Source organism: Mya arenaria, chromosome 6, assembly GCF_026914265.1.
Source record: "Mya arenaria isolate MELC-2E11 chromosome 6, ASM2691426v1".
NCBI lineage: Eukaryota > Metazoa > Mollusca > Bivalvia > Myida > Myidae > Mya > Mya arenaria.
Genome location: NC_069127.1, coordinates 50788503 through 50812779, shown reverse-complemented (window position 1 = coordinate 50812779; position 24277 = coordinate 50788503). Strand labels below are relative to the sequence as shown.

Genomic DNA, 24277 nt, shown 5'->3' with positions numbered 1-24277 from the left:
TCCCTTAAAGCTGTATTCAATTTTCCTATAATAAATTAAACACAAAATGCGACCTGCTTACGGAATTATAATATAAATGCTTTATGCATTGAAAATCACGTGTAATTTTTATTAAGCTATAACATTAGCAGAAATACCTTAAAGCTGTATTCAATTTTCCTATAATTTATAAAAACGGAAAATGCGACCTGCTAAAGGAATAATTATATCAATGCTGAATTGCACTGTACATATCACGTGTCATATTTATTAAGCTATAACATTGGCATATATTCCCTTAAAGCTGTATTTAATTTTCCTATAATTAATAAACATGGAAAATGCGACCTGCTAAAGGAATAATTATATCAATGCTGAATTGCACTGTACATATCACGTGTCATATTTATTAAGCTATAACATTGGCATATATTCCCTTAAAGCTGTATTTAATTTTCCTATAATTAATAAACATGGAAAATGCGACCTGCTAAAGGAATAATTATATCAATGCTGAATTGCACTGTACATATCACGTGTCATATTTATTAAGCTATAACATTGGCATATATTCCCTTAAAGCTGTATTCAATTTTCCTATAATTAATAAACATGGAAAATGCGACCTGCTAAAGGAATAATTATATCAATGCTGAATTGCACTGTACATATCACGTGTCATATTTATTAAGCTATAACATTGGCATATATTCCCTTAAAGCTGTATTCAATTTTCCTATTATTAATAAACATGGAAAATGCGACCTGCTAAAGGAATAATTATATCAATGCTGAATTGCACTGTACATATCACGTGTCATATTTATTAAGCTATAACATTGGCATATATTCCCTTAAAGCTGTATTCAATTTTCCTATAATTAATAAACATGGAAAATGCGACCTGCTAAAGGAATAATTATATCAATGCTGAATTGCACTGTACATATCACGTGTCATATTTATTAAGCTATAACATTGGCATATATTCCGTTAAAGCTGTATTCAATTTTCCTATTATTAATAAACATGGAAAATGCGACCTGCTAAAGGAATAATTATATCAATGCTGAATTGCACTGTATATATCACGTGTCATATTTATTAAGCTATAACATTGGCATATATTCCCTTAACGCTGTATTCAATTTTCCTATAATTAATAAACATGGAAAATGCGACCTGCTAAAGGACTAATTATATCAATGCTTAATTGCATTGTACATATCACGTGTCATATATATTTAGCTATGACATTAACATATCTTACCTTAAAGCTGTATTCAATTTTCCTAAAATAAATTTAAGCGGAAAATGCGACCTGCTTAAGGAATTATTATATCAATGCTTTATGGCATTGTCCATATCACGTATTACTTTTATTAAGCTATAACATTAGCATATATTCCCTCAAAAATGTATTCAATTTTCCTTTAATTAATTTGAACGGAAAATGCGACCTGCTAAAGGAATTATTATATCAATGCTTTATTGCACTGTTAATGATGTGTAATCTTTATTAAGCTTTAACATTAGCATATCTTCCCTTAAAGCTGTATTCAATTTTCCTTTAATAGATTTTATCGGAAAATGCGACCTGCTTAAGGAATTATTATATCAATGCTTAATTGCATTGTTCACATAATGTTTTATCTTTTTTAAACTATAACATTAGCAAATATTCCCATCGAGGTTTAAGAATGTTTACTATATATAATCAAAACGGAAAGTGCGAATGGCTAAGGGAATAATCAAATCAATATTTTATGGCATATTTAACATTACGTGTATACCTCTGTTAACATAAGGGTAGCTTACCTTTAAGCTGTATTCATTATCCGATGATTCATTTACACGCAAAATGCGTATCATATCAATACTATTAAAATATTGTATCTCTGTATATCTCTTTAACGTAATACTATTACTAAATCTTTCCTTAAAACTGTATCATTTTCCAACAATTTATAAAATGGAAAATGCGACCGAAAGAAATTAACTGTTTAGATTATTCACAAACTACGATTAGTCCCCATTTTGGTATAATGAACAATATAGACCTACGCAATACAACCTTGAAAACATGTTTAAATTAATACGCATATACACACTGTTCAACTAACGCAAACAACTAATACATAATACGAAAATACAAATGAATATACATAAAAAGCAAAAGGAGCAGAAAAAGATACTCTATATATAAATATATCCTTGTAAAGATATATTTGAACTGATGAAGATAAATGAAGATAAATGAATCGTTTCAGATTATACAGAATAACATGATAATGTCTATAGTTATCAACATGCGTATATTCTTTTACATCAAATTGAATAGCTGAACATTCTCACATTTAGCAAAATAATAATTTTAGCTACACAATTATGTGTTGTGTTGTCTAATTGTACATCATTGTTCTTGTCTTTGATGTAAAATATTGAAGAAAATTTATATCCAAATATATATATTTATTTTAGTTTCTCGCTCAAAAACAAAAGTATTATCTCCTTATCTTTATGTTAAAGATAAAACAACAATAAACACAAAAAGACAAAATTAAATATACATACACTGTTCAAATGTCAAAAATGTATAAACAAGAAGCATTAAAACCGGCGCAAAACAGAAAACAGCTCCAAGTAGTTCAAATGTAAGGCAAAGCATATAGAAACAATATTGCAAAGCATAAACAGCCAATAAAAAGGAACAACTACGCATACATTGAATATCACAAACAAATCTTAAATACTATCGTATTAAACATTGAAAAAGTGTAACGTTGAAAACGATACCAAAACAATCAATTGTAAAATTAAATGCTACACAAGTCATGAAATAAGTTTAAATGGTTATTTAAAGCCACCTGACCAAACATCATACAACACAAATGAATTAAGACGATTCAAAACGAACCTCAAGTCCCTCTAAAACACTAAAATACTTTAATTGAAACATACAAGAAAACATTATCAATCCTAATGAACTTCGAGCAAAACATCAAATCACAATAACAACAACATCATAACCATCAGCAACACAGCGATGGAGGAGTACACATCAAACTGTCTTATGAACAGACACATTTGATAAATAATTTTTAGAAAAGTACAAATCAATGAAACTGTATTTAAAAAATCAAAACATATACAAATTAGACAATATACCTAAAATAATATAAAATAAAATTGAAATGAACATTTATCAATGAACAAGTATACACATTTTTATCAGCGGCTATGATTATTCATGACGGTGATCACAAACTCAAGCATATCTAAATACTTCTGAAACACTACGTGTAGTAAACAACATTTAACACTAAAAAAATCAAAATTATTATAGTATGTATTTACATTTCACACAGTGCAACATACTAAACGAATGCTTACTCCATTAACGTATATAAAAACCAAATGCATGTCAAATGTGGATACAAAAGTACATTAGTGGTCAAGTGGCTGTGATTGGGAATATTCAATGCTTCGACAATTCACACCAGACGATTCCAAACACTTACCATTGTTAAGAAAGTTCCTGGCTTACAATGCAACTTATGCAATAACAAACTATATAGTCTCACTGGGAAAGCATTATCCATTTCAAGTGTTTATACATAATATCGTCACGTTTTATAAACTGCAGGTGACATGATTAATTTTGGTAATTACAATAGCGCTCAAAATCAGTACTGAACTGAATGGACTATTCTCCATTCAGGTTAGTAGTGTAAGCGGCCTCGTCTGGTTCTAATATAACTAGTTTGCCTTTGGTGTTTATATGTAAATACCCAGATATCAACACTTTGGCAGTTCTTGACATTGTCTGGTAACATTTGAATGGAAGCGATTGAATCACGTTGGCTAGCTTCTGTTTTTTCTTCTATGGAACAGTATGTTGTTTCTGCATATGCGCTTAGGCTGTCTCGCAGGCTGAAGAGCAAAGATACGAGTAATATTTGCACAATGGTTATACACGCTGAAAAATACATAAGTTTTTTTAACATTTCGATTTGCATAACACAAATTATAAAAGTATCCTGAAAATATCTTGAATAAGTTTATATGTTTGTTTTCATATCTTTGTCAATATTTTTTTCTTATCTGATATTATTCAAGTGAAAGCATTGTTTTAGCTTCGACAGTCCGAGGTGCACATCGCTAAGAATCACTCACGTTTGCCAAAAACATATTTTAGTACAAATATCAGTAAGTAGCTTGCATATATACATTTTATAATATATAAACATTAGATATAGTGTATGCTTTGCAATATTTAACTTTTTTATGAATGATATACACCCAATTTATAAAAATGTTTATTTCTACTCATACCTGGTAACTGAAAGATCGCTGAACTCTTCACTGTCTTGGTCTTCAACAATGACAAGTTTCAAAATCATAAATGCATGAAGAACATCCAAGACATTTTCTCGATCCTCTCCCGACATTTTTCGTATACAGTCTTTCGTTCCATCATCGATTTCGTTAAAGTAAATGTCATCTAGGTTCTCAAATACATCCTGTGAATTGTATTAAGTATGCAGTGTTCATTTAAACTTCTGATACCTTTATTTAAGGCTAAACAATAACAAACCTGGTTAAGAAGAACAAGGCTAATGCATGACAGCATGGAACGAAAGGCGTAGAATGTACAAACGACAAAGATAGACCACACATGCATCAGACTAGTTGTATAGATAAATGTTGGTGTTAGAACCGTTTATGAATCGGTGTTACAATGTAATATTACACCAAAATGATAATACCACGTCCATCTACTTTAAATTAATCTTATATCAACCGTTTTTAAATGCATTGTAACATTTTTGAAATAATGTTACACAAATACCATTTTTATGAATGTTATGCTTATCACTTGATTTCCATCAGAAATTTCATAAAAACGGTCAATAGCATGAAATTAAATTGCGAAGGAGAAATTGTTGCAGTTTGGTGTCGGACGACAATGAAAAAGATACGGTCAATCCAGCGCACACGGCAATTACTTTCAAAAAACGGCATACGTGTTGATTAGACTTTATAATTCAGTTTTTGGCTTTCAGATTCATTGATTCTAAAATAATCCATTGAAGGAAAACATGACACCAATCGTGTTAAACAAAACACTCACAATATAAAGGTCTGATATATATTTTCGTGTATATACCTTGGAGCTGCAATGGGAATCGATCATCAGCTTAGACTTCTGTAATGTCAACAAAAGCCAGAGGGCACGCGTGTGTTTCAGCATGCAAGTCCGTCTCGCCTGAATAAAATATTAATTAAGATTCATGTCCAATCATTTCGAGATTTGTTTGTAGCCTTTGTACATTTTGAGAACCTACTAGAATTTCGGTTTAACGTTACTCTTTATATTAATATGTCGTAAGGACAAAAAATTCTTAACATTTCGTTTTTTCTTGGCAGCAGGCAATCAACAAAAAGTTGTGCATTAAACATCTTATTACGAAAGTATATATGGTAGATGTATCGCGTACCGTTTGGTTTGATAAAGCATGTTCCATTCGAAGGGTTTTAGTCATAAAGGTGTCAAGAAAACTTTCTGTGCTGCCACCGATTGCTTGTAGAAACTTAACGGCAATATTCAAGTTGTCGATGGATGTACAGAGCTCTGGAAGGTTAGTACACTCCTCGATTATCGCGTTCTTTGTCTCAGTTGTAAGAGAAACCTTTATGCAAATAAACAATATATTATTACGTATAATTTCAGTGAAGATTAGAAACATTATATGATGGCGTTATCGAGAAATGCAAATTAAATATTCCGGAATTAGACCTAATAAATTCATCACTATTACTGTCTATCAATAATTCGGTATCTAATTATTTCGTATAATTGATATATGCCGTTAAATCGGGTTAAGTCCACCCTCGATAAATAAATTATTCTTTAAATAAAGATTATACTTTAAACATAACTCTGTACAATTATATGTGTTATTAAATTGTTTAAGGTGTTTTTTATAGGATTTTCACTGATAGTACACTGTTTCAAAAGATTTATATGTTTCCTAGTTCTGAATTTTAAGCCCTCTCAAAAGTCAATGCTCACAAGGCTGAGACATATCCAATGACGTCATTATTTAACTGACCTTTACATTTCATACAATATGGCGCGCTTTTCTGACTAAAGTGTAATCAGCTGCCATTTTATATCATTCTAGGCAGATAAAAGAACATTTTTTACAGTTTAAACTAATATTCTTTAACATAATTCAAATTCATATTATGTTATGTATACAAAATTATCAATATTTATATGAATAATGCTGAAGCAAATTAGTGGGTATATCAACAGTCATCATCAATGATCTTGAACAAAAACTCGTAACGGCATGAAGACATATGTAATTTGATATAATTTATATGCAAAAGACACTGTTAAACGACTTTTAATGTGCTTATACACACTACCTGAGGAATCTTGTTCAACAAATTCTCAAACTTGCTGTCTGTTGTAAGCTCAGTTATGTACACCATTGTTTCAATCTGTAATTATAAATTGATCATGAAAGGATATAAATAGACGAAATGAATTTATTGATAGAACCCAATAACATGTCTCGAAATATCAAGCTATATATGAAGATGAGGATAAAAAAGAAGCTTGTAAAACGCCCTCAAGTTCTACGCAGTACACGTGATATTAATCGCATCAGGCTAGGAACCTGTCTTCTATACACGAAATTTTTACATTTAAAGTTGTAATGTTTAATTCAAAGGCGCGCAGGACATCAACGAATCAACAACGACTTACCTGAAGATTTCTTTCCAGCAAAATATTTGACTTTGACATGAAATGTCTGTCGAGGAGCTGATGACAAATTCTCTTGAAATCGTATTGCGTTATGGAACGGTGACCAAATCTAGTAGTCATGTGGCAATTAGCAAAAATAATTGGAAGAATGTCTTTGTCCGTGTCAAAAGAGATAAGATTGCTGGTTGAAACAGCTTTCGGTAATATCTCGCTGACAATATCTTCTCTGCAAATGATAAAGATAAACTCGCAAGACATCAAAAAGGTTAAATAAACAGAACAGGTAAACAATTATATCTCGTCTAACGTCCACTTACCTCTTACAAAGCATCCGTATATTCGTTAAAAATTCATTCTGTGTACGAAACAGAAATTCAAGCAGTCCATACGAACAAAGTCCTGGTCCTTTTATGGAGGGTAGCAGAACGGATATTGGCGTAAAAGTATCAATATCACTGTCACAGTATTCGCTCGGAATCAATGCCCTGCCAAATTCTGTTCTACACACTAAAGCAGTTTAAGAATATAGTTTATATTTGATTTCGCCAGCTAGTTAAACAGTTAGATATGTATGAAGAAGTAAATCAAAATAGTCGATTTTCTATTGTTACAAACATGCCATTAAACCGCGTTTATGTTTAAACTTTTTGCTACTGAGCTTGTGTCTGTAGCCTTTCGCATAAATATTCATATAACAACTTTTTTTATCCCAGTATATTTTATCCATAATTTAATCATTTGTTTCTTACCATGTTTGGAAAGGTAATGCCTTGTCTTTTTCCATACCAGGGCGAATGTTGGTACCAACTGTTTAATATCATCTAAAAGGAGTAGACATATATTACTTCTATTATGATAATGCCAAAGTGAAACCTATTACAATTCCACGTGCCCGTCGTATAAAGGAAATGGATGATGTTGCTCACCGTAGCATTTCAATTAAGAAAGGCAGTGTTTAAAGGCATATATATAAGTACATTGAACCTTAATATCATTGTGTTGCTTATCAATTTCATAATAATATAGATCACCAGTGCATACCTTCTTCAATGTCCTTGATCATAAGTTTAGCCGACGTTGTTTTGTCTATCTTCATTTGAAACTTTTCCAAAAGTAATCTTTGTAGTTCCATTATGTCAGGCACGTGTTTAATCATTTTCAGGAACGGTTCCTAACATTTGCAATGTAAAACAAACAAAAAGATAAAATACTGATAAACATAACAGTGATAAAGCTACATCACTTTGTTAATCGAACAGACATTTGAATGCTAAAGAAATGCTTACTTTCGAAAAAACAAATATGCATTTTCCATACAGAAAACACATTCTGAGCAAATATTGTATTTGTATATTATTCACATTTTCCAAATATGTATTTAACATGTATTCAACATGATCAATTTGATCAAAAAGAAAACAGTATACCTTCTCAATGAATTCTTTTAGAATTCTTATATGAGTTTCAGTCATTTCTTTGTTGCAATCTATGTGTTTTTCAAGTTCTTGTTTCATATGGCCCAATGACACAGGGACGCTGAATTTCCAAGCCAAAGCCATATCGTGTAAACTGTTTGACTGAACGGTATCATCAGTATCGTCCAATTCGTGCACCACACGGAGGAAGGGATCTTGCAGAACAAATGAATATTCATAAACGTAATTAAAAAAGAAAGTTGCAATTTAGTTACATATGGTATAAATGACATATTTCGTTATAGTGTGGTTTGCTCGCAACAAACTATGATAAGAGAATGATTTGTTTACCTTGAATAGACAATTCTCTGTTTAATTCTTCTAGTTTCGTCTCAATATCCTGTAAAATATATAAAAAGATAATTTTCTTTTTTAAAATAGAATACTTATTATTAAAGTTTAGACAACCTGACTATAAGGGTGATACTATAACACCACGTGATCAATTTGTTAATCGTGTTATTTTTTTTTTAATCCATCCAAATAACGTATGAGGTTACCCTGCAATGAAATACCGCTTTAATATTTACCTTGAATATTGGTGAAATGAAAACTTCGGCAAAAGTGTTTTCCCACAAACGCCGACCTTGTTTTGTTCGCAGTAAAGTGTCATTGCCATTGTCTACGAGACCTACCGTTATAAACAAAGCATGCTGAAATACTTAAATACTGTTGTTGTTTTTTCAAGAATACATTGACAACTCCAGGAGTCACAAATACGTATAATCATATTTATTTCTATACGCAGAAACAAAGGGTATTTTCATTACTTGTTCGTGTGTTATTGTACATGATTTAGAAAACAACCTTTAGCCTCGTTGTTCATGATATAATCAATTATCATGTGAAGTAAATTCATCGTATCGTCAAAGCTGAACATTGTACAGGTCTTTATATCGTCTATATCCTTCTGAATGTGCTTCCAAAGGAATAGCTCAACATTTTCAACTGTTGGATTGATAGTGTCCTCTATGGCCTGTTTTGTTATGAAAGAAGGGTTGCAAGGGATTTAAAAAACATGATAAACACGGAATGTATAAACAAACATGTTTTAAAAATATAGGATCATCCACACTTATTCAAAATAAACCCATTGCTTTTTGCTTACATTCGATTATTACTTCATATCGAAATGCGGTTTTCCAAAGTATACACGTACTTAAATGTCAGAATACAACAATGAAAGGAAAAATAATGAATTAACGTCGTATTTTGGTTAATTAAATGTGGTTTTACAGATCACTTAAATACTGTCATTATTTACAGAAAAGAAATATTTTTATAATCTTATTCACGAGGAAAAATATGTCATAGTAAGTAACCTTTTTGTTTTTGCTGGAACCCTGAAGTAAAGCCAAATGTAGAAACAGCCTTTCAATAGCAAACTTAGAAGCTGTCAAATCTCTTTCAGGAATGACTAAGACTCGTTCCTCTGCTTCACCTATTATATGTCCTGGTAAAGTTGTATCTTCCCTAAAGTAATACCAAACATTGCTGGAGGCAATATAATCTGTTTATCAAGGTTTAACCGAATATTTTAATTCGAAAGAAACATTACAAGAACATACAAGTGATAAACGAATTTAGAATAAATAGTAGGTAGTAGGTGAAGTAATATCAGATATAACCACAGTATTGCATTGCTGTAGATATTATCAAAAGTAAGACGACATATTCCTTATTTTTTTACAAAGGTGTACATCAGAATCCGATGTTGTTGTTTTTTTAAATGTATGTTGGATTTTGATAAACTTGCTAACATGTCAATTATTTCGTCTGTGTTTTCAATATGTACTTTTAACCTGCAGTTCCTTTGATATTTAAACGGACTTGATATTCAAACGGACTTAATATAACACTTAACTTGATAACTTATCAAGTTTATCATTTGATCTAAAACCGATTTAAGTAGGCATCTGTTTACGTAAGAATACAAACGTTAACAATAACGCTATATTGTAACTTACGGCTTTACCAGTGGCTCTCAAGCTTACTATCAACAACAATAAGACACAACATAATGCCTCAGCTGTACATTTATAGCTACAGCTACAGCTATATTCAATAAATACATAGTTGTAACTTAAAACTATAACACGCAACAGTCCATTGTACATATTCATCTGAAGCTGTATTCTTGGCGCCGAAAGTGAAGCTACAGCTGTAGCTATACTTTGATACATAAACAGTTATAATTTACAGCTATTGCTATACAAATACAGTTGAAATACATAGGTCACTATTGTCAGATTGTAACTTTTGAGTCACTTGGTCACAAGAGAAACATACATATTTTCAATTGGTGTGTTGCCGTCCGCTCTCTGATGTAGAACACCACCTATCGTTTGTCCACACCAGCATTTTGATTTAACCCATGGACGCCCGCACTAAAAGAAGACCAAATAAATACCAGTTAAGATTACATTTCGGTAAAACTAAATGTAGACTAATTACATGAATACCAACTGAAGGCACAAAAAGGGCACTCTTAAAGTAGACTAAGTACGCTAATATCAATTGCGGACATACTCAGGTCTCACTATAAATAGACTAAATACATACATATCAATTGAGAACACAATTTGGAACAGCCAACATTTTCAAGGGGAAGGGCAACCATAATCCCTAACCACATAAAATAATAGATTTCATTTATTTTGGGAAAGAGCGCACATCCGAAGTTGCGCCCCCCCCCCCCCCCCTAACGCCAGATTATGGATCAGCTTCAGTATGTGAAGTCAGTCATTCGTTTGTACTCTTTAGTGAATTGGTGTCATACATAAGCCATACTTAACATATTCACTATTTTTCCGAAATGTATGCCTCATTTCATTACAGAAATGCATTAACTTACGTTTCCAATTGCATATGCATGACCATTTGGACAGCCTACAAATATAGAATATAATATATTTGAGCCAGGTTCTATTAAACACCTTGCAAATGACTAACACATCAAATTTGCAAAACAAGTTAATTCAAAAACGTTGTATAGAAAGACAGATGATGACGTTGTGTCTTTAATATGATACATGATATATATATAAACCAGATATAAATGTTTTGCTCACGATAAAATGTCAGATTTTCTGACAATGTTTCTTCCATTTGTAGAGCTCGATAAACCTCTTCTTTGTCATCCTGCGGCATCGTCGGAAAGAGAACATTCTGAAAAAAAATAGTTTAGGTTGAATAATACAAAAAAGTGATAAAGAAGAGAGACTTAGTAAAACCATTTATGGTTAATTCTCAATTCTGTGATTTACTCACTGTTTATGTATTTCATCACTCCTTATTTTGTATGTATGTTATGCATTTCTGTAGCTCAAATGCTTATTAACTTTGTTTAATATTTTCTGCAATAAATACTGGTTAAACTAAATAATAAAGTGCACCACTCCATACTATTTATAAAGCAAGACTCATTGCATTCAAAACGTATTGTTTATCATAGCATTGGAAAGAATTACAATACTTATAATGGTTTTAATGCATATCATTTAAGAGATATGTATGTAATCATAAGTAATGTCATTATGTGAACAATAAACAGTTTAATTGCAGTCGTATAGATCCAGCCGTTTTATCGGTGCTGCTGTGGATATTGTATTTTGTTGATTTAAAGTTAGCTAAGAGCAAGTGTTATGCCGTAATGACTGATTTATTAGAAAAACAGGACTTAGCTTTGAGTATATGAAAACTATAACGTTATGTTTATGTTTTATTTTGTATTGATTTAGAAATATAAAGAGCCGTTTGACGGGGTTCTTGTTATAAGAGATTAAAAAAGAGAACGTGTGTACAACCTTTTGTCAGCACAAGTTATCCGGGTTTGTGAACAATGTACGAGTTTAAAATAGTATGTACACATGGACGATAAAAGGGATTTACGCGATTTACATCGAACTTAAAAGTCCACTTTTTACTTTAAATTTTGCAAAATATTTTTAAACTTTATTTTTTTGCGTTTATATTTACACGTACTATTAAGCATGCGCAGAAATATCAAGTGAATCAAATATTTCATTGCGCTACGTTTTAGAAACATTCTTTTAAGCTCAACTTCATTTGGAATGTGAACGTGTAGTTGTACAGACTGCAACACGTACAAGTAAGCATACACGTTAAACATTGAGGGAAAGAAATAATACTGCTTCTTAGTTATCCCAACGCTTTACTTCAATTGGTTGTACATTTAACTTATTGTTTTACATACTTACGCGATCGCGTGATATCATTTCAGGCTGTGAGCAAAGCATGTAAAGAAAGTAGGTTATGTTTTCTTGTTCCTGTAAAGACCCAAGCACGGCAGCAAAATGCACAACTAAATTAAGAAGGGGTGGATCTGTGTATGTATCCTTGTTTTTTTTTGTCACGTGCCGTGAGATCAAATATTCATTTCCAAGTAAATGTACAAGTTGTTCCTGAAATGAAATAAAGTGGTTTTGTTCTTCCAAAAGTAGTCATGATAATATCTTTCTACATTAATTTTCTTTATTCATGCGTCTCAAATGTATTTTAATGTTATATTATGCATACAATAATGGAGTAAAACGTTAAACCTTGGATTGATATGAACTCTTTTGGACAAAGTCTAGGAATGCTTCTTTTGCCTGAAATGTAAAGACGTTTATTCATTAGCCATTGACAGAATATATTTCAGTTCTATTTTCATTATTGATCAGATATAAAATAAGAGGACGACCTGAGGGATTCAGTAGAGTACCTGTTGTGTCATTCATATATTTACTATGATTGCTTTTTTGAAGTTTGATATTCTGCAACTCACGCTGTGACCACATGTATGTAAACAACATTGATTTCTGCATGTCTACATTAAGATCATGTGGGCGAACATGTATATAGCTTCCCAAAAGTATCCTTTGGAAGCACAATGATATAAAACGAGCACTAGATTGTGTGTTGCCGATAAGAAAGGTGAAACACTGTCTACGCCTTCTAACGTCAAAAAATTTATCCGAAGAATGTAACACCTTAAAGAGTGAATAAGAAAACAAGATGAACAAAGTATGACTAACCTCTTTGTCGACTTGAAGTGAATTCCCACTTGAAACTGAAATAACTCTTTGAACTGCCAACTGGAGAAAAATCTCACTCTTTGGACTGATGTCAGGAAAAGCATCCTTGGAAATAAAGATATAATAAAATATAGATAACGATGTTTATTTCTTATGAAGATTGGTATTACTAGCTTTAGCATACAAATTCAGCCTTAAGATATCGAACATACATATACAAGGTTATTTGAAAAATGTTGGAAACCTGGAATGTTCTGTTTTCATTGCTTGTGTGAGATGCGAGCATCTTTGCGCCTGAACAGTTACTTTCTAAACTGTCGTTTTCGCTGACCATTTCTTCTGCTAAAGGATGGTGTTGTGTCTTCTCTATTATTGCATATTCCTTGCTCGGCCGTTTAGCCAAGCATGAAGACACTCGATCAAACATTCTGAGATATTCTTGTCCGCATATTCTGTACCGGTCTTGTATCAGTACAACCTGTATATTCAAAATCCCCATAACAAAAAAATCTATAATTTTGTTAGAGAAATATTATTAAACTATATAAATAATTTATAAAAGTTTATTTATGACTGAAGGCAAACTATAAAAATGAATTGAACATTTTATTTTGTACGTAGCGCTTCATTATATTCTTATTTATTTCATTATTTTACCCCTTCCATGTCAACCACTATCCAAGAAAGTCTTGGGTCACCAGAATGGCAAACGAATTCATGTAGGACCGTACCAAAACGACGACACATATATTTTGTGAGGTATTTCCTAAAATAATGTCAGTTTAAACTGTAAAGCATATCAAAGTAGTTTGTAGTTTATGGTGGTATACAAGTAAATTATAGAAATACTTTCGTCTATAAAGCCGCAATATTCTTGTCGCCATTTGAACAATTTTTTATTTAAACATAATTATAGCAGAACTGTTTGAAAAAATAGTGTATGGAATGAATAAATTTGAAAAAAAAAAAATATTTATTTTTGTTTATAAATGATATTTATGAAGAATATGGACGTAAAAGAAATTGAATTTTACCTAGGCCAGTTTGAAGGAAAACTTTTACACATGTCGCGTGCAACGCAAACAATATTTGATACATCTTCAAGCTTCAGTTCGTCGGAAGCTATTTTTTGCAGTATGTCTGCCGTTATACAAAGACCAACTTTGCATTTCGCAATCGTCAATACTTTCAGAATATCAACGTTGTCTATAGGTTGATGTTGCCTAGATGTATCAGTTAATAGTTCTAAACCTGTCTGTTTTTCTTGTGTTTTGGGAAATAGGTCAGATTGCTGAATCTCTTTGATTGTTTCCCTCATCATGTCAGTGGCTTTTTGAGTTTTATCATTGTTCGATACACATAGCTGCTGCATGTACATTTCCTGGGAAAAGTAATAGAAAATGACAATTCGGGAAAACATTATACAATAACTGATAAACTAGGTTTACTGATAAACTGCCAATGTTATACAATTATATCAATCGTTTTCAATATGGCAATACTATCATTCAATATCATAATGAATCATAATAAGACAATATGACAATTTTTGTTTTGCATTCGTATACATAGCTTAGCACCTATTTAAAAAGTATTGATTAGTATGATCAAACAAAATAAGTGTACGGTAATAAAACACTAGTACTTGTTTCACGCCGTTCGCTATTTACTTTATAATATAACATGACAAAATCAATGTTTCAAACAGTGGGTTTATCAAGATAAAATTGCACTGTTTCTAGCACTTAAGCCCATATAAACGTAAGAACCGAACGTGAACACAAACGATGCTGGGCAGAAATATCAATAACGTCATCTGGCTTAAATGTCGTTCTTTTCAATTGTTTAAATGTTATCAAAGTGTCCTGTGTATTGAATTACAGTAATGACATTAAAACGTTTGTTTCCGATTTGGTTGCAGCATGTTTCACCGCATGAACACTTAAAGAAAAGAATTACACTTGGCAAAGCCACTAGTGAAATGTAACTGTTTGTTCTCACTTAGCGAAATATGTTCCTATCTCAAACAGAACTATACAACTATCTGCCCATATATTGCTTTACATTACCTCTGCAGTATGGAGGAAAAGAAGAAGCAAGTCTAACAGTTCCGTTGTTGTTTGTTTGGATGTTTGCAAGATGTTCAAAAAGTAAAGCTTCATGTCTTTGTCGGAAAAACTTGTTCTAAATTGTAATAATCACAAAATACATAGTAAACAGGTATAGACTCATCGTACGTTTTTTTTTTAAATTAACACAATAAATTATTATCAAATTATATTGGCTCTGCAATTCGTATTGGATTAAACATTGTCACATGACGTGTTATAAATTGTCTCGCGACTATAGTTTCATTATATTACAATTTATAACATAAACACACCTTGCAAGAAGAATGTCCTTTAGTAAACTTCGTCGAAAGACATACATATCCTCTCTTTGTAATCCCACGTTAAAAACGAAAAAGACTTGCTTTTCACCAGTGTCAGAATGAGATACATATTTTGTCAGCTTTTGCACAACATCATCAGATGGCGGTTTGTGTTCACGAAAACACATTTGTGAAACAATATCCATCAGAAAGAACTGAAGTGTCTTTAAATATTTTAACATCAAGGCTTTCTCTTCGCTGTAATATAGTATGCAGATACAAATAGTTTACAAACATCGGATTTACACTCAACAACAGGCCAGTTTTACATTATTTTGATGCATGCTTCATTATATGTATATTATATAATCATAGCATTAAATATAACAGTTCCACTTAAGTTCTTATCATAGTGCATGTAAAATTTTCCGTTAAGCTTTACATTAAATCAATAACATATATAAATGTTGTCTATTGCCGTTTAAAAAGCACTCTCTTTTTCAATAACTATTTTAAGTTGTCTTTGCTCATGTTACACACTGCCTTTTAGATCCGTAAAATACGTCAAAATAATAGATATTTAACGTTTCATTTAGGTTTTCTAGTAGATTAAATATGATTATCTACATGAACTTGTTTACCAACCTTTTCTCAAAAAACATCTCTGGTTTTAGTTGATTAAAGCTCTTCCCGCATTTAGGACATTTTTCAGATGACAATTCAGCATAGCAAGAATTGCAAACAACATCTTTGCATGGTAGTAGCAAACGCGGTGAGGCCTTGCATTTGAAGCATTCCAATCGTGCACTTATTCTACAAATTGAAAATAATATATATTAAAAACTGATTTCAAATAAAGTCACTTATTTCGTTTACTGTTGTAAAGGACCGGATATTATAATTTTCGAAAAAATATAGGGTGAAGAAGGATGATATTCTATATCTTGACCTAAAAAACCAATCAACAAAACATAAGATCAGGAAGAAAAATAGGTACAAATCAATGGCGAACTTCTTATTTTGTGCCCAGAGTATATCCTTTGCGCACATGTAACGTGTTGGTGAGTTCTCTTCTCGAAACCGTTTCGATGGAAAAATCAGGGTGATTTTTTTATATTTATTTAATTTTTTGTGTGTGCGCGGGTTGAATTTTTTTTGGGATTACGAAACAAAACGTACTGTTTGGCTTGTTCTGTACGTTAAATTTCGACAACACAACCAAACACCTATTGCAAACTTAAAAAGGTTTCATTTAGATTTATATTCATTTAAACTAAGAGTAAAACAAATAATCATATCAACGTTGTAAACTTTATAAAAACTAGTTTTACGTTAATAACACAAAGTTACGCTTTCAAATTTAAAGAAGCAAAATAAATGCCCGTTATCAGTTTGCAGCTAAAGCTGCCCTAGTTCTACGGAAATATTAATTGCATGCGATTAACAACGTTGAAGGCAATTACTATAAAGATGGCAACAATTTTAAAAAGAGAAAATGTTCATACTTTTCATTATGTTGTGAGACTAAAATCTTGAAAACCACAGTTTAAATCTCAGTAAGTTGTTACCCGCTAGTTACAATCAAGCTGTATTACACTCAACCAAGAGCTTAATAAATTTGGTCAATTCCCATTTAAGACCATATACTAACCTATAAACCTTCTGGAATGCCGACCTGCAGCTCTGAACCAGAAATTGTTCAATGATTTCGAATGATTTTCCTTCAGTTGCATCCATTAATGATTTGGCATCATCAATGTACTGAAATTTAAAGTCATATACTTTCTATGGATCTAAAATTCCACTATCTCAATTTTACCTTAAAAAACGATGATAATGATATCATCTTGGAAGACATATTATTTAGCAGAAATGCATAATAAAAAAATGATTCGGAACAATAAACTGAAAGATACAGTTTATAAATAAAGTTTTGCTTACACGTTTGTATAAATATACTGTAGGGATACAACTAGGTATAAACAAAAGCAATATGGTTTTTACATACTGAATATAACAAAATGGTATAAGTGTGTCATATCTCAACAATCACTAAGACTGGAAGGCAGAATTGTCACACACATGATGAACACATTTTTTTTCAAAATCTTACCCGCCAGAAACGCAAGTATTGCTCAGCTATTAGATCTTCGACGGTTCTTTCTGTTGTTTCGAATCCAAACATGTTGTCTATAAATAGCTTTAAAAGCGTAATGCGGTTCCACTCTCTCCTATTAAAATAATGTGAATTATAAAGAATATGTAGGTCTTACTGCGCGGTGGAATTGCATAGGCTTGATGTTATTTGTGTTGAACATTGTTTACATAATACATCAACCGTTTCCGCAGCCGTTTTGTTTTGTCATACAAGTTCAAAATGATCTGCTTTTAGGAAATACACTCCATATCTGCCAATTTCAGCTTCATACCATTTTAGAATACAATTTATGTGTACGTATCTAGGAACAGTTTGAACAAACGAGAGCTAGTCTTAGTGAATCTAAGCTGTTAAAATAAATATTTGTTTATATGTGAATGCTGTTGAATATAAGTAGCATTATCATGAATTTCCTATATTTTCGCAAGAACTAAGCTTGTGTTATAATGCATATTAATTATAACTGTACATCGTTTTAGGGGGACTTGTCCTGCAACAAGACTTTTTGCCCAAAAAATAATTCACAACCAAATTGTTATGTCATCTGTCTGTTGTCTTTAAATGTTGTGTGTTAGCCGTGCAATGCCCGTTATAACTTTGTCCTTGTGTCTTTAAACACACTTAACGCTGAATTTTTGACTGCTCGGCTCATCCCTGTAGTTGTCATTACATTGTGATATATTATCTTAATATCAGGGGTATAATGAATGACGTCGCCATCATGATGTAAAGTAATAATACTGCTAATACAAGACTTGTAACTTTTGACGTGATTCCATAAGTGAATAGCTCTGAAAATGTGCGCACTTTACAGCGACGTTCGTGGTTCTGTAAATTATCAAAGTATTTATGATATAAATAGAATATCACATACGTGGTCATTCAATACGTTTTAACTAACAACACCAAACCTTGCTTCTCGATGACATGCACCTCCATCATCGTTGTTATGTTTGGTAAATAGAGCTTGCACTAATGGTCTGAATCGATTTATCTTGTTCACCCATTCTGTCTGGTAATTGCGCTCTTTTAGCTTTGCCTTGACAGGGGAAAGGTATTCTTTCATCAACAGGAATAATGCTTGAAATACCTTGAATAAATGCCATTCATGCATGATATATTTTTAAAATATGTTTAATATTGGTCGTTCCTTTTCATGATACTTAAACAGTAATATTAAAGTAGGTCAAATTTGTTTTATTGATCAACAACAACAATAACAACAACAACACAGAAGTATAAATCAATCAACAAAAACGGAAAATAAATTTTGAACAAGATAGCAAAACAAAACAAAAATTAAAAACAGAACTGTTTTATCCTTAGTTCTACGATCGAATTATGCTTACTTATATTAAACCGTGTAAGGAATTAAATCTAACTTCTGAAATAATTGTACCATGTTATAGTCCCGAGCAGCAAAATGATCCGGTTTTTCTTCCATAAACTGAGCCAAACGATCACTGCATTCTGGCCAGAGTGTGTTAATATTCTTAAAATAATCGATTTCAGGTACGACTTTTTCAAACACAAGGTGTACAGAAACTAACGTTTGCACTAATGTCTGAGTCTCCGAACTGGTAAATATTTCATCCAAGCGATGAATTAACATCGCCTTCACAAACTATAAAAGCCACAAAACAAAATGGAATTATAACAGGCCATGATATATTCAAAATGAAACGAATGCTCACATATATAAATAATTGATCCTTACATTATATTTTTCTATGACATGTAAATGTAAAATTCCGATGAGATAAAAATATTAGTTACAGACATATTAATTCAGGTAAACGTTTACAACAAATCTTCAAGACTGAAATAAGGGTTAAGTTAGTGTCTTCTTGTTTAGTTTTGTGATAAAAGAAACATGTTACTTGAAATTCGTGCTCTGTTTTAGCATTGTAGTTCATGTGAACAAAATCGTCGATGTATTCTTTTCTAATTTCTTTCACGGTTTCTTGTGAAAATAAGGTGTTGTTTTCCATTTCCTCTAGTAATTTTCCAAAAGGTGTTTCCAAAAATAATAAACACAGTCTGTTTTTTGATATATCTGAAACGCAAATTTTATACATAAATGTAAACCCAAATTGTCAGTACATGTTACATGTATAACATATTTAAAATCTTAAAACGCCGCAACATATGTGATTACCTTCTTTGCTATGACTTGGATCTATTTGAATCAAGTTGTCTAGTGATATTTTCAGGATCCATGAAAAAGGGACCTTTGATTTAAATGTGTGCCCTTCATATCCTTTTGACAAAACAAGCATATCGGGTGACTCTTTTGTTGTGCTATGAAAATTTGCTGATGGTTTAAGAAACCTCTCATACTGAAAGAAAGAAAATACAGAATATAATACATATACTATATAAATTTGAGCAGTATAATGCGGAAACAGTAGGTTTTAAATCAAGACGTTTTTGACAAGCAAAACTTTGTTTTTTTAAAATACAGATTTTCATCTTGTTTACAATAAGCCGAAATACAATCCAAAAAATCGTCTACACAGGAACGTGAAACTTTACAAGTTTTATTCCGACATGTAACTCTTTGCTTACGTGATTAAGCGTTAACGGATTTTATATATTCAATAAAAGCGACATTGATACCAAACCGAAAAACAAAGCTAATGTACGCTTTCATATCACCAAGTTCTATCGCAATAGTTCATTTTTAACTCAAGTTACTGACAATTATTCGTAATCCATCGTTTAAAGTGTTAAAATGACATTACTAAAAAAATGTATCTATGTTTAGAATCAACGTCCTTGACAATGATCCTAAATAACAAAATTTATTCCATGAATATGTCTTTAAATTAGCCATCACCGAAAGTTTGAATATGACCTATTAACCTCATCAACGGCGTTCTATTTCCGTTTACCCGAATTCCGTTAAAACTCTAGTTAAAAAGGTACATCAGTCCCGTAAGTCCGTTTATCTAATTGATCTATTATATATTAGTATACCTCACTTTTGTCTTCAATGGTAAAATCCCAATACCCGAAAAGGAGTTATTTTGACTGTCAGAAACATTTGAAACATTTTTGACACGTGACCAAGCGAAAATTCACTGTCAGGTCATGTGATCGCAGTGATATTTTGAATGTCATATAAGGGCAAATAACTGCTTCAATATATTAGCTTAATCCTGTCATTGCCTCCCTTATACACATACCGTAGTGACGTCAATATTCAATGACTACACAAAAACATCAGACGATAGGAATTCTGTTCTAGATATATATTTTTTTTATATTGTTATATTTTGTTAACCTTGTTAAACTTGTTTTATTAAATGAATTAAAAACATTTCAAAACTTTTTTATGTTCTTAATTTTGTTCGGTATAATAAAATAAATATAGTATGGCAGAATGTTTGACATTCTTATTGTCAACCCTCGAAACAGAATGTCACCCGAGGTTGACGCCTCGGGTGACATTTTGTTCTCGGGTTGACAATATCAATGTCAAACATGCTGCCATATGATATTTATATACTATTCAATTCAAAGATTTACCTCTATATCTAAGATTTCTGAAGTGTTCAACAACCTTATCCACATCTGGTATTTCCAAGGCTGATCTGTTTCCAAAATGTCAAGATTCCCATTTGTGTCAATGTATGCAATAACACCCGCTAGAATTAATGCCACTTCCGATTCCAAGACATGCTGACAAGATCGCCTTCAGAATAAAAAATAATCACTGTAAACGTGAGTTATCTGATACTTTCAATAATATAGGAAACATGTACATTTATTTTTAAAAGACCGTCGAAAGTTGTGATATAAACAAAATTTACTCAAATGTATATATTAAATAGGATCCTCTTATTATAAATCTAGCATTTTTTCGAAGATCATTAATGGAAATTCAACGTATTTTTTAAAATAAAAGAATAATAATATCTGTCATGTGTTTCCGTTCCGGATAGAAAAATCCGACCCGAAGGCACATGCGTTGTCAGGTAACGAGGCTTGCAAAGTTACCGGCTACGCAACGTGCCCGAGGTTCGGATTTTTCTATCCAGAAAGGACAAGCATGATAGATATTTGTTCTAGCATTACCTTAAATTACACTTTTGTGAAGAAAATACATAAAAAGGCGCATTTTTGTACATTTCACCAAAAAGCGCGTGCGATGATGTTTACTAACGTCATGACGCGCATTAATTTGTATTCACTGCATACGTCAATAAGTTCCTTCGATATTACATCTTTTAAGGTTTATTTTGTTTGTTTTTTATGTATATTTTTGTAAAGATAATGTTAATGGAACTCATCTATTGAAATCACAAAATTATGATTACATAAAGTGTATAATAAAAGAAATAAAAAGTATAACGTCACAGCGCGTGACTCATCTGACATTGGGGGATGCCAGATGGAGTTTTCCAGCACGGCTAAATTCACCGGAAATTCCTATCCGGTGTGCTAGAACAACTTGTCTTAAAATTAACAGTATATTTTAGTTAGGACATTAACAAAGCATTGCATTTAAATTAAACTCAAATAATGTATTCATCATTCAAATCACAGAATAACTCTCTCGTAAAACTTCTTGTAGCAGAAAAACCAAATGGATCTTTAAATCACCGTAGCATATTATTACCGTAGCGTGCCGTATTTGTTAATCATTGCTGTGGAGACAGCGTGTTTTTCAAACCAACGAGTCCTATTCTGTTCCGGCATAATTGTCTCTTTCTCAGCCAAAAGTCTCGCTAAATGCATATGCAAGCCTCCTAGAAGACTGCCAGCCTCTGATGTAAAATATATACAACATTTACAAGTTAAAGCGCAGCAATGCGACGAAACCTGGTTTTTTATATGAGCATATAGAAATAATAGCCAATACATTTTTGTATGATTATTTGAAAGATCTGCTGCCTTTTTTCTTTCATAAAAAGGGACATAACATAAAATTACTATATTTAAGTATAGTATGTGTTTATTTTGTCGCTGCAACAATCATACTAAGTTTCATGGCCTTTACATTTACCCAAGCCCCTCAAAATAGCAATCATAAACTAGCTCTTCACAAGAGCTAAATATACATCAAGTTTGGTCACTATCCATTAATCCAAACTTAGGTTATCGGGCGGATACCAAATGTTTGACCAAAGACATCCTCATTCGTTCGTTGAAAACCTGGTTAACTTAACGGAAGTTGGCTGACTCTTTCCAAATTAAGATAAATACAGAATCCTTTTTGCAAGAGTGTTATGTATATTTCGTATACACTTTAAAGGCGCGTCATTTCCTCTTTGGTTCATGACATGCTCATTTTGATTTATTATCAATTTTATTACAGGCCACACCTAATTATTGTTAAACTAAAATACATTAATTTCGTTTCATTTTGAAAAAGGTGAGGGAAAGTGCGACCATTATTTCCGAAAACATTTAACAAGAAAGCATCTTTTGGACACATGGTTAAACATGTGTGACATACATGTCTCATTTAAAACACATTGCAAAGCAAGTAGATAATTGCAAAATTAAAATTGTGAACTAGTGGACCTTGAAAATAGTACATTGTATTTCCATTATATACTTTAATTATGAAACGACTGAAACTTATACAAGGATATTCTATGGTTTACCTATAGTGCGGATATCTATGGAGCTTATGTGCTTAAGTAATATATCTATTCTTGTTGTACTTCGTTCTAGACTGGATGTGTCATCTTTGTCCATCTCTTTCACCATTGACATTGCAGTTGTAACACTTTGTACAATTATTCCTTTGATGTCGTCTAATTCGACCTGTTTGCTTGTCAGCACATCACATCTGTTAATGTTCTCCGAAGCTCTAAAATACAAGGCACGTTGATTTTGTTTCAATAAATACTATGCTTGTGGCATCGCATGTAACTAGTGAGATCATCAAGATTTAAATTAGGCCTTGAAGAGACGTTAGTGCAGCTTGAAACTGCGCATTCATAACCTCCTGTAAATTTTGCTAACGTCGATGTAAATAGGGTCATCATCATTTTTTAAAAAGACAAACTCGATAATATATGGTTATAAATTCAAAAGTTTGTGTTTGAGGTGGATATAATTATAGTTGGAATTTTACAACTAGTTTTATTAAAATATTTTTTGAGAGGTATTTGTATCTAAAGTATAACACAAAACACATAGTATATAACCGAATACACACTATTTTAAATATGTTATTACATGCTTTCCGGTGGTTAATTGAGATTTTAGAGTGACATTAAATTGTTATTTCACTGTTTAAAAACAGTGAAACAGTGAAAATATTCAATTGATATTTTTCAATGTTTTTTTTTAAATTTAACCCGCTCGCAGTTCCACATCAACGTCAGTGTGCATAGGGCTGGGACACAATTTCAACGAGGTCATTTCCGAAATGATGTTACGTGCTCATTGAAACTGGAGCGTTTTTTTCTAACAAAGTGTAATTAAATGACTTTTTGTGACTCAATATTTAGGCAC

At 31.8% G+C, this 24277-nt stretch overlaps 2 protein-coding genes across 2 annotated transcripts in view; both read right to left on the bottom strand.

Annotated features, from left to right (window-relative positions):
- Window positions 1-3244: 3244 nt before the first annotated feature.
- LOC128237177 (E3 ubiquitin-protein ligase RNF213-like) lies at window positions 3245-19255 on the bottom strand. Its single transcript, XM_052952476.1, has 30 exons — window positions 19203-19255; window positions 18715-18893; window positions 17759-17876; window positions 17297-17406; window positions 16291-16458; window positions 15658-15903; window positions 15344-15458; window positions 14309-14655; window positions 13932-14040; window positions 13519-13752; window positions 13275-13379; window positions 12798-12848; window positions 12456-12659; window positions 11307-11403; window positions 11090-11124; window positions 10525-10622; window positions 9558-9708; window positions 9043-9211; window positions 8766-8866; window positions 8527-8575; window positions 8188-8390; window positions 7802-7931; window positions 7510-7581; window positions 7078-7267; window positions 6761-6986; window positions 6418-6492; window positions 5481-5672; window positions 5150-5248; window positions 4315-4502; window positions 3245-3912 (listed from the first exon to the last, which is right to left on the bottom strand). Exons 1-30 carry the CDS (start codon window positions 19245-19247, stop codon window positions 3702-3704), a joined length of 4317 nt encoding a protein of 1438 aa, XP_052808436.1. The 5' UTR covers window positions 19248-19255; the 3' UTR covers window positions 3245-3701.
- A 55-nt stretch (window positions 19256-19310) lies between these two features.
- The window catches only part of LOC128237875 (E3 ubiquitin-protein ligase RNF213-like), a gene marked incomplete at its 3' end in the record, with an annotated part of 44647 nt that continues 39680 nt past the window's right edge, over window positions 19311-24277 (bottom strand). Inside the window, exons 42-47 of the mRNA XM_052953455.1 lie at window positions 23419-23627; window positions 22428-22575; window positions 21335-21500; window positions 19962-20142; window positions 19684-19859; window positions 19311-19427 (exon numbers count right to left, since the gene is read on the bottom strand). Of these exons, the coding sequence (XP_052809415.1) occupies window positions 19311-19427; window positions 19684-19859; window positions 19962-20142; window positions 21335-21500; window positions 22428-22575; window positions 23419-23627 (997 nt within the window). The remainder of the gene's footprint in view (window positions 19428-19683; window positions 19860-19961; window positions 20143-21334; window positions 21501-22427; window positions 22576-23418; window positions 23628-24277) is intronic.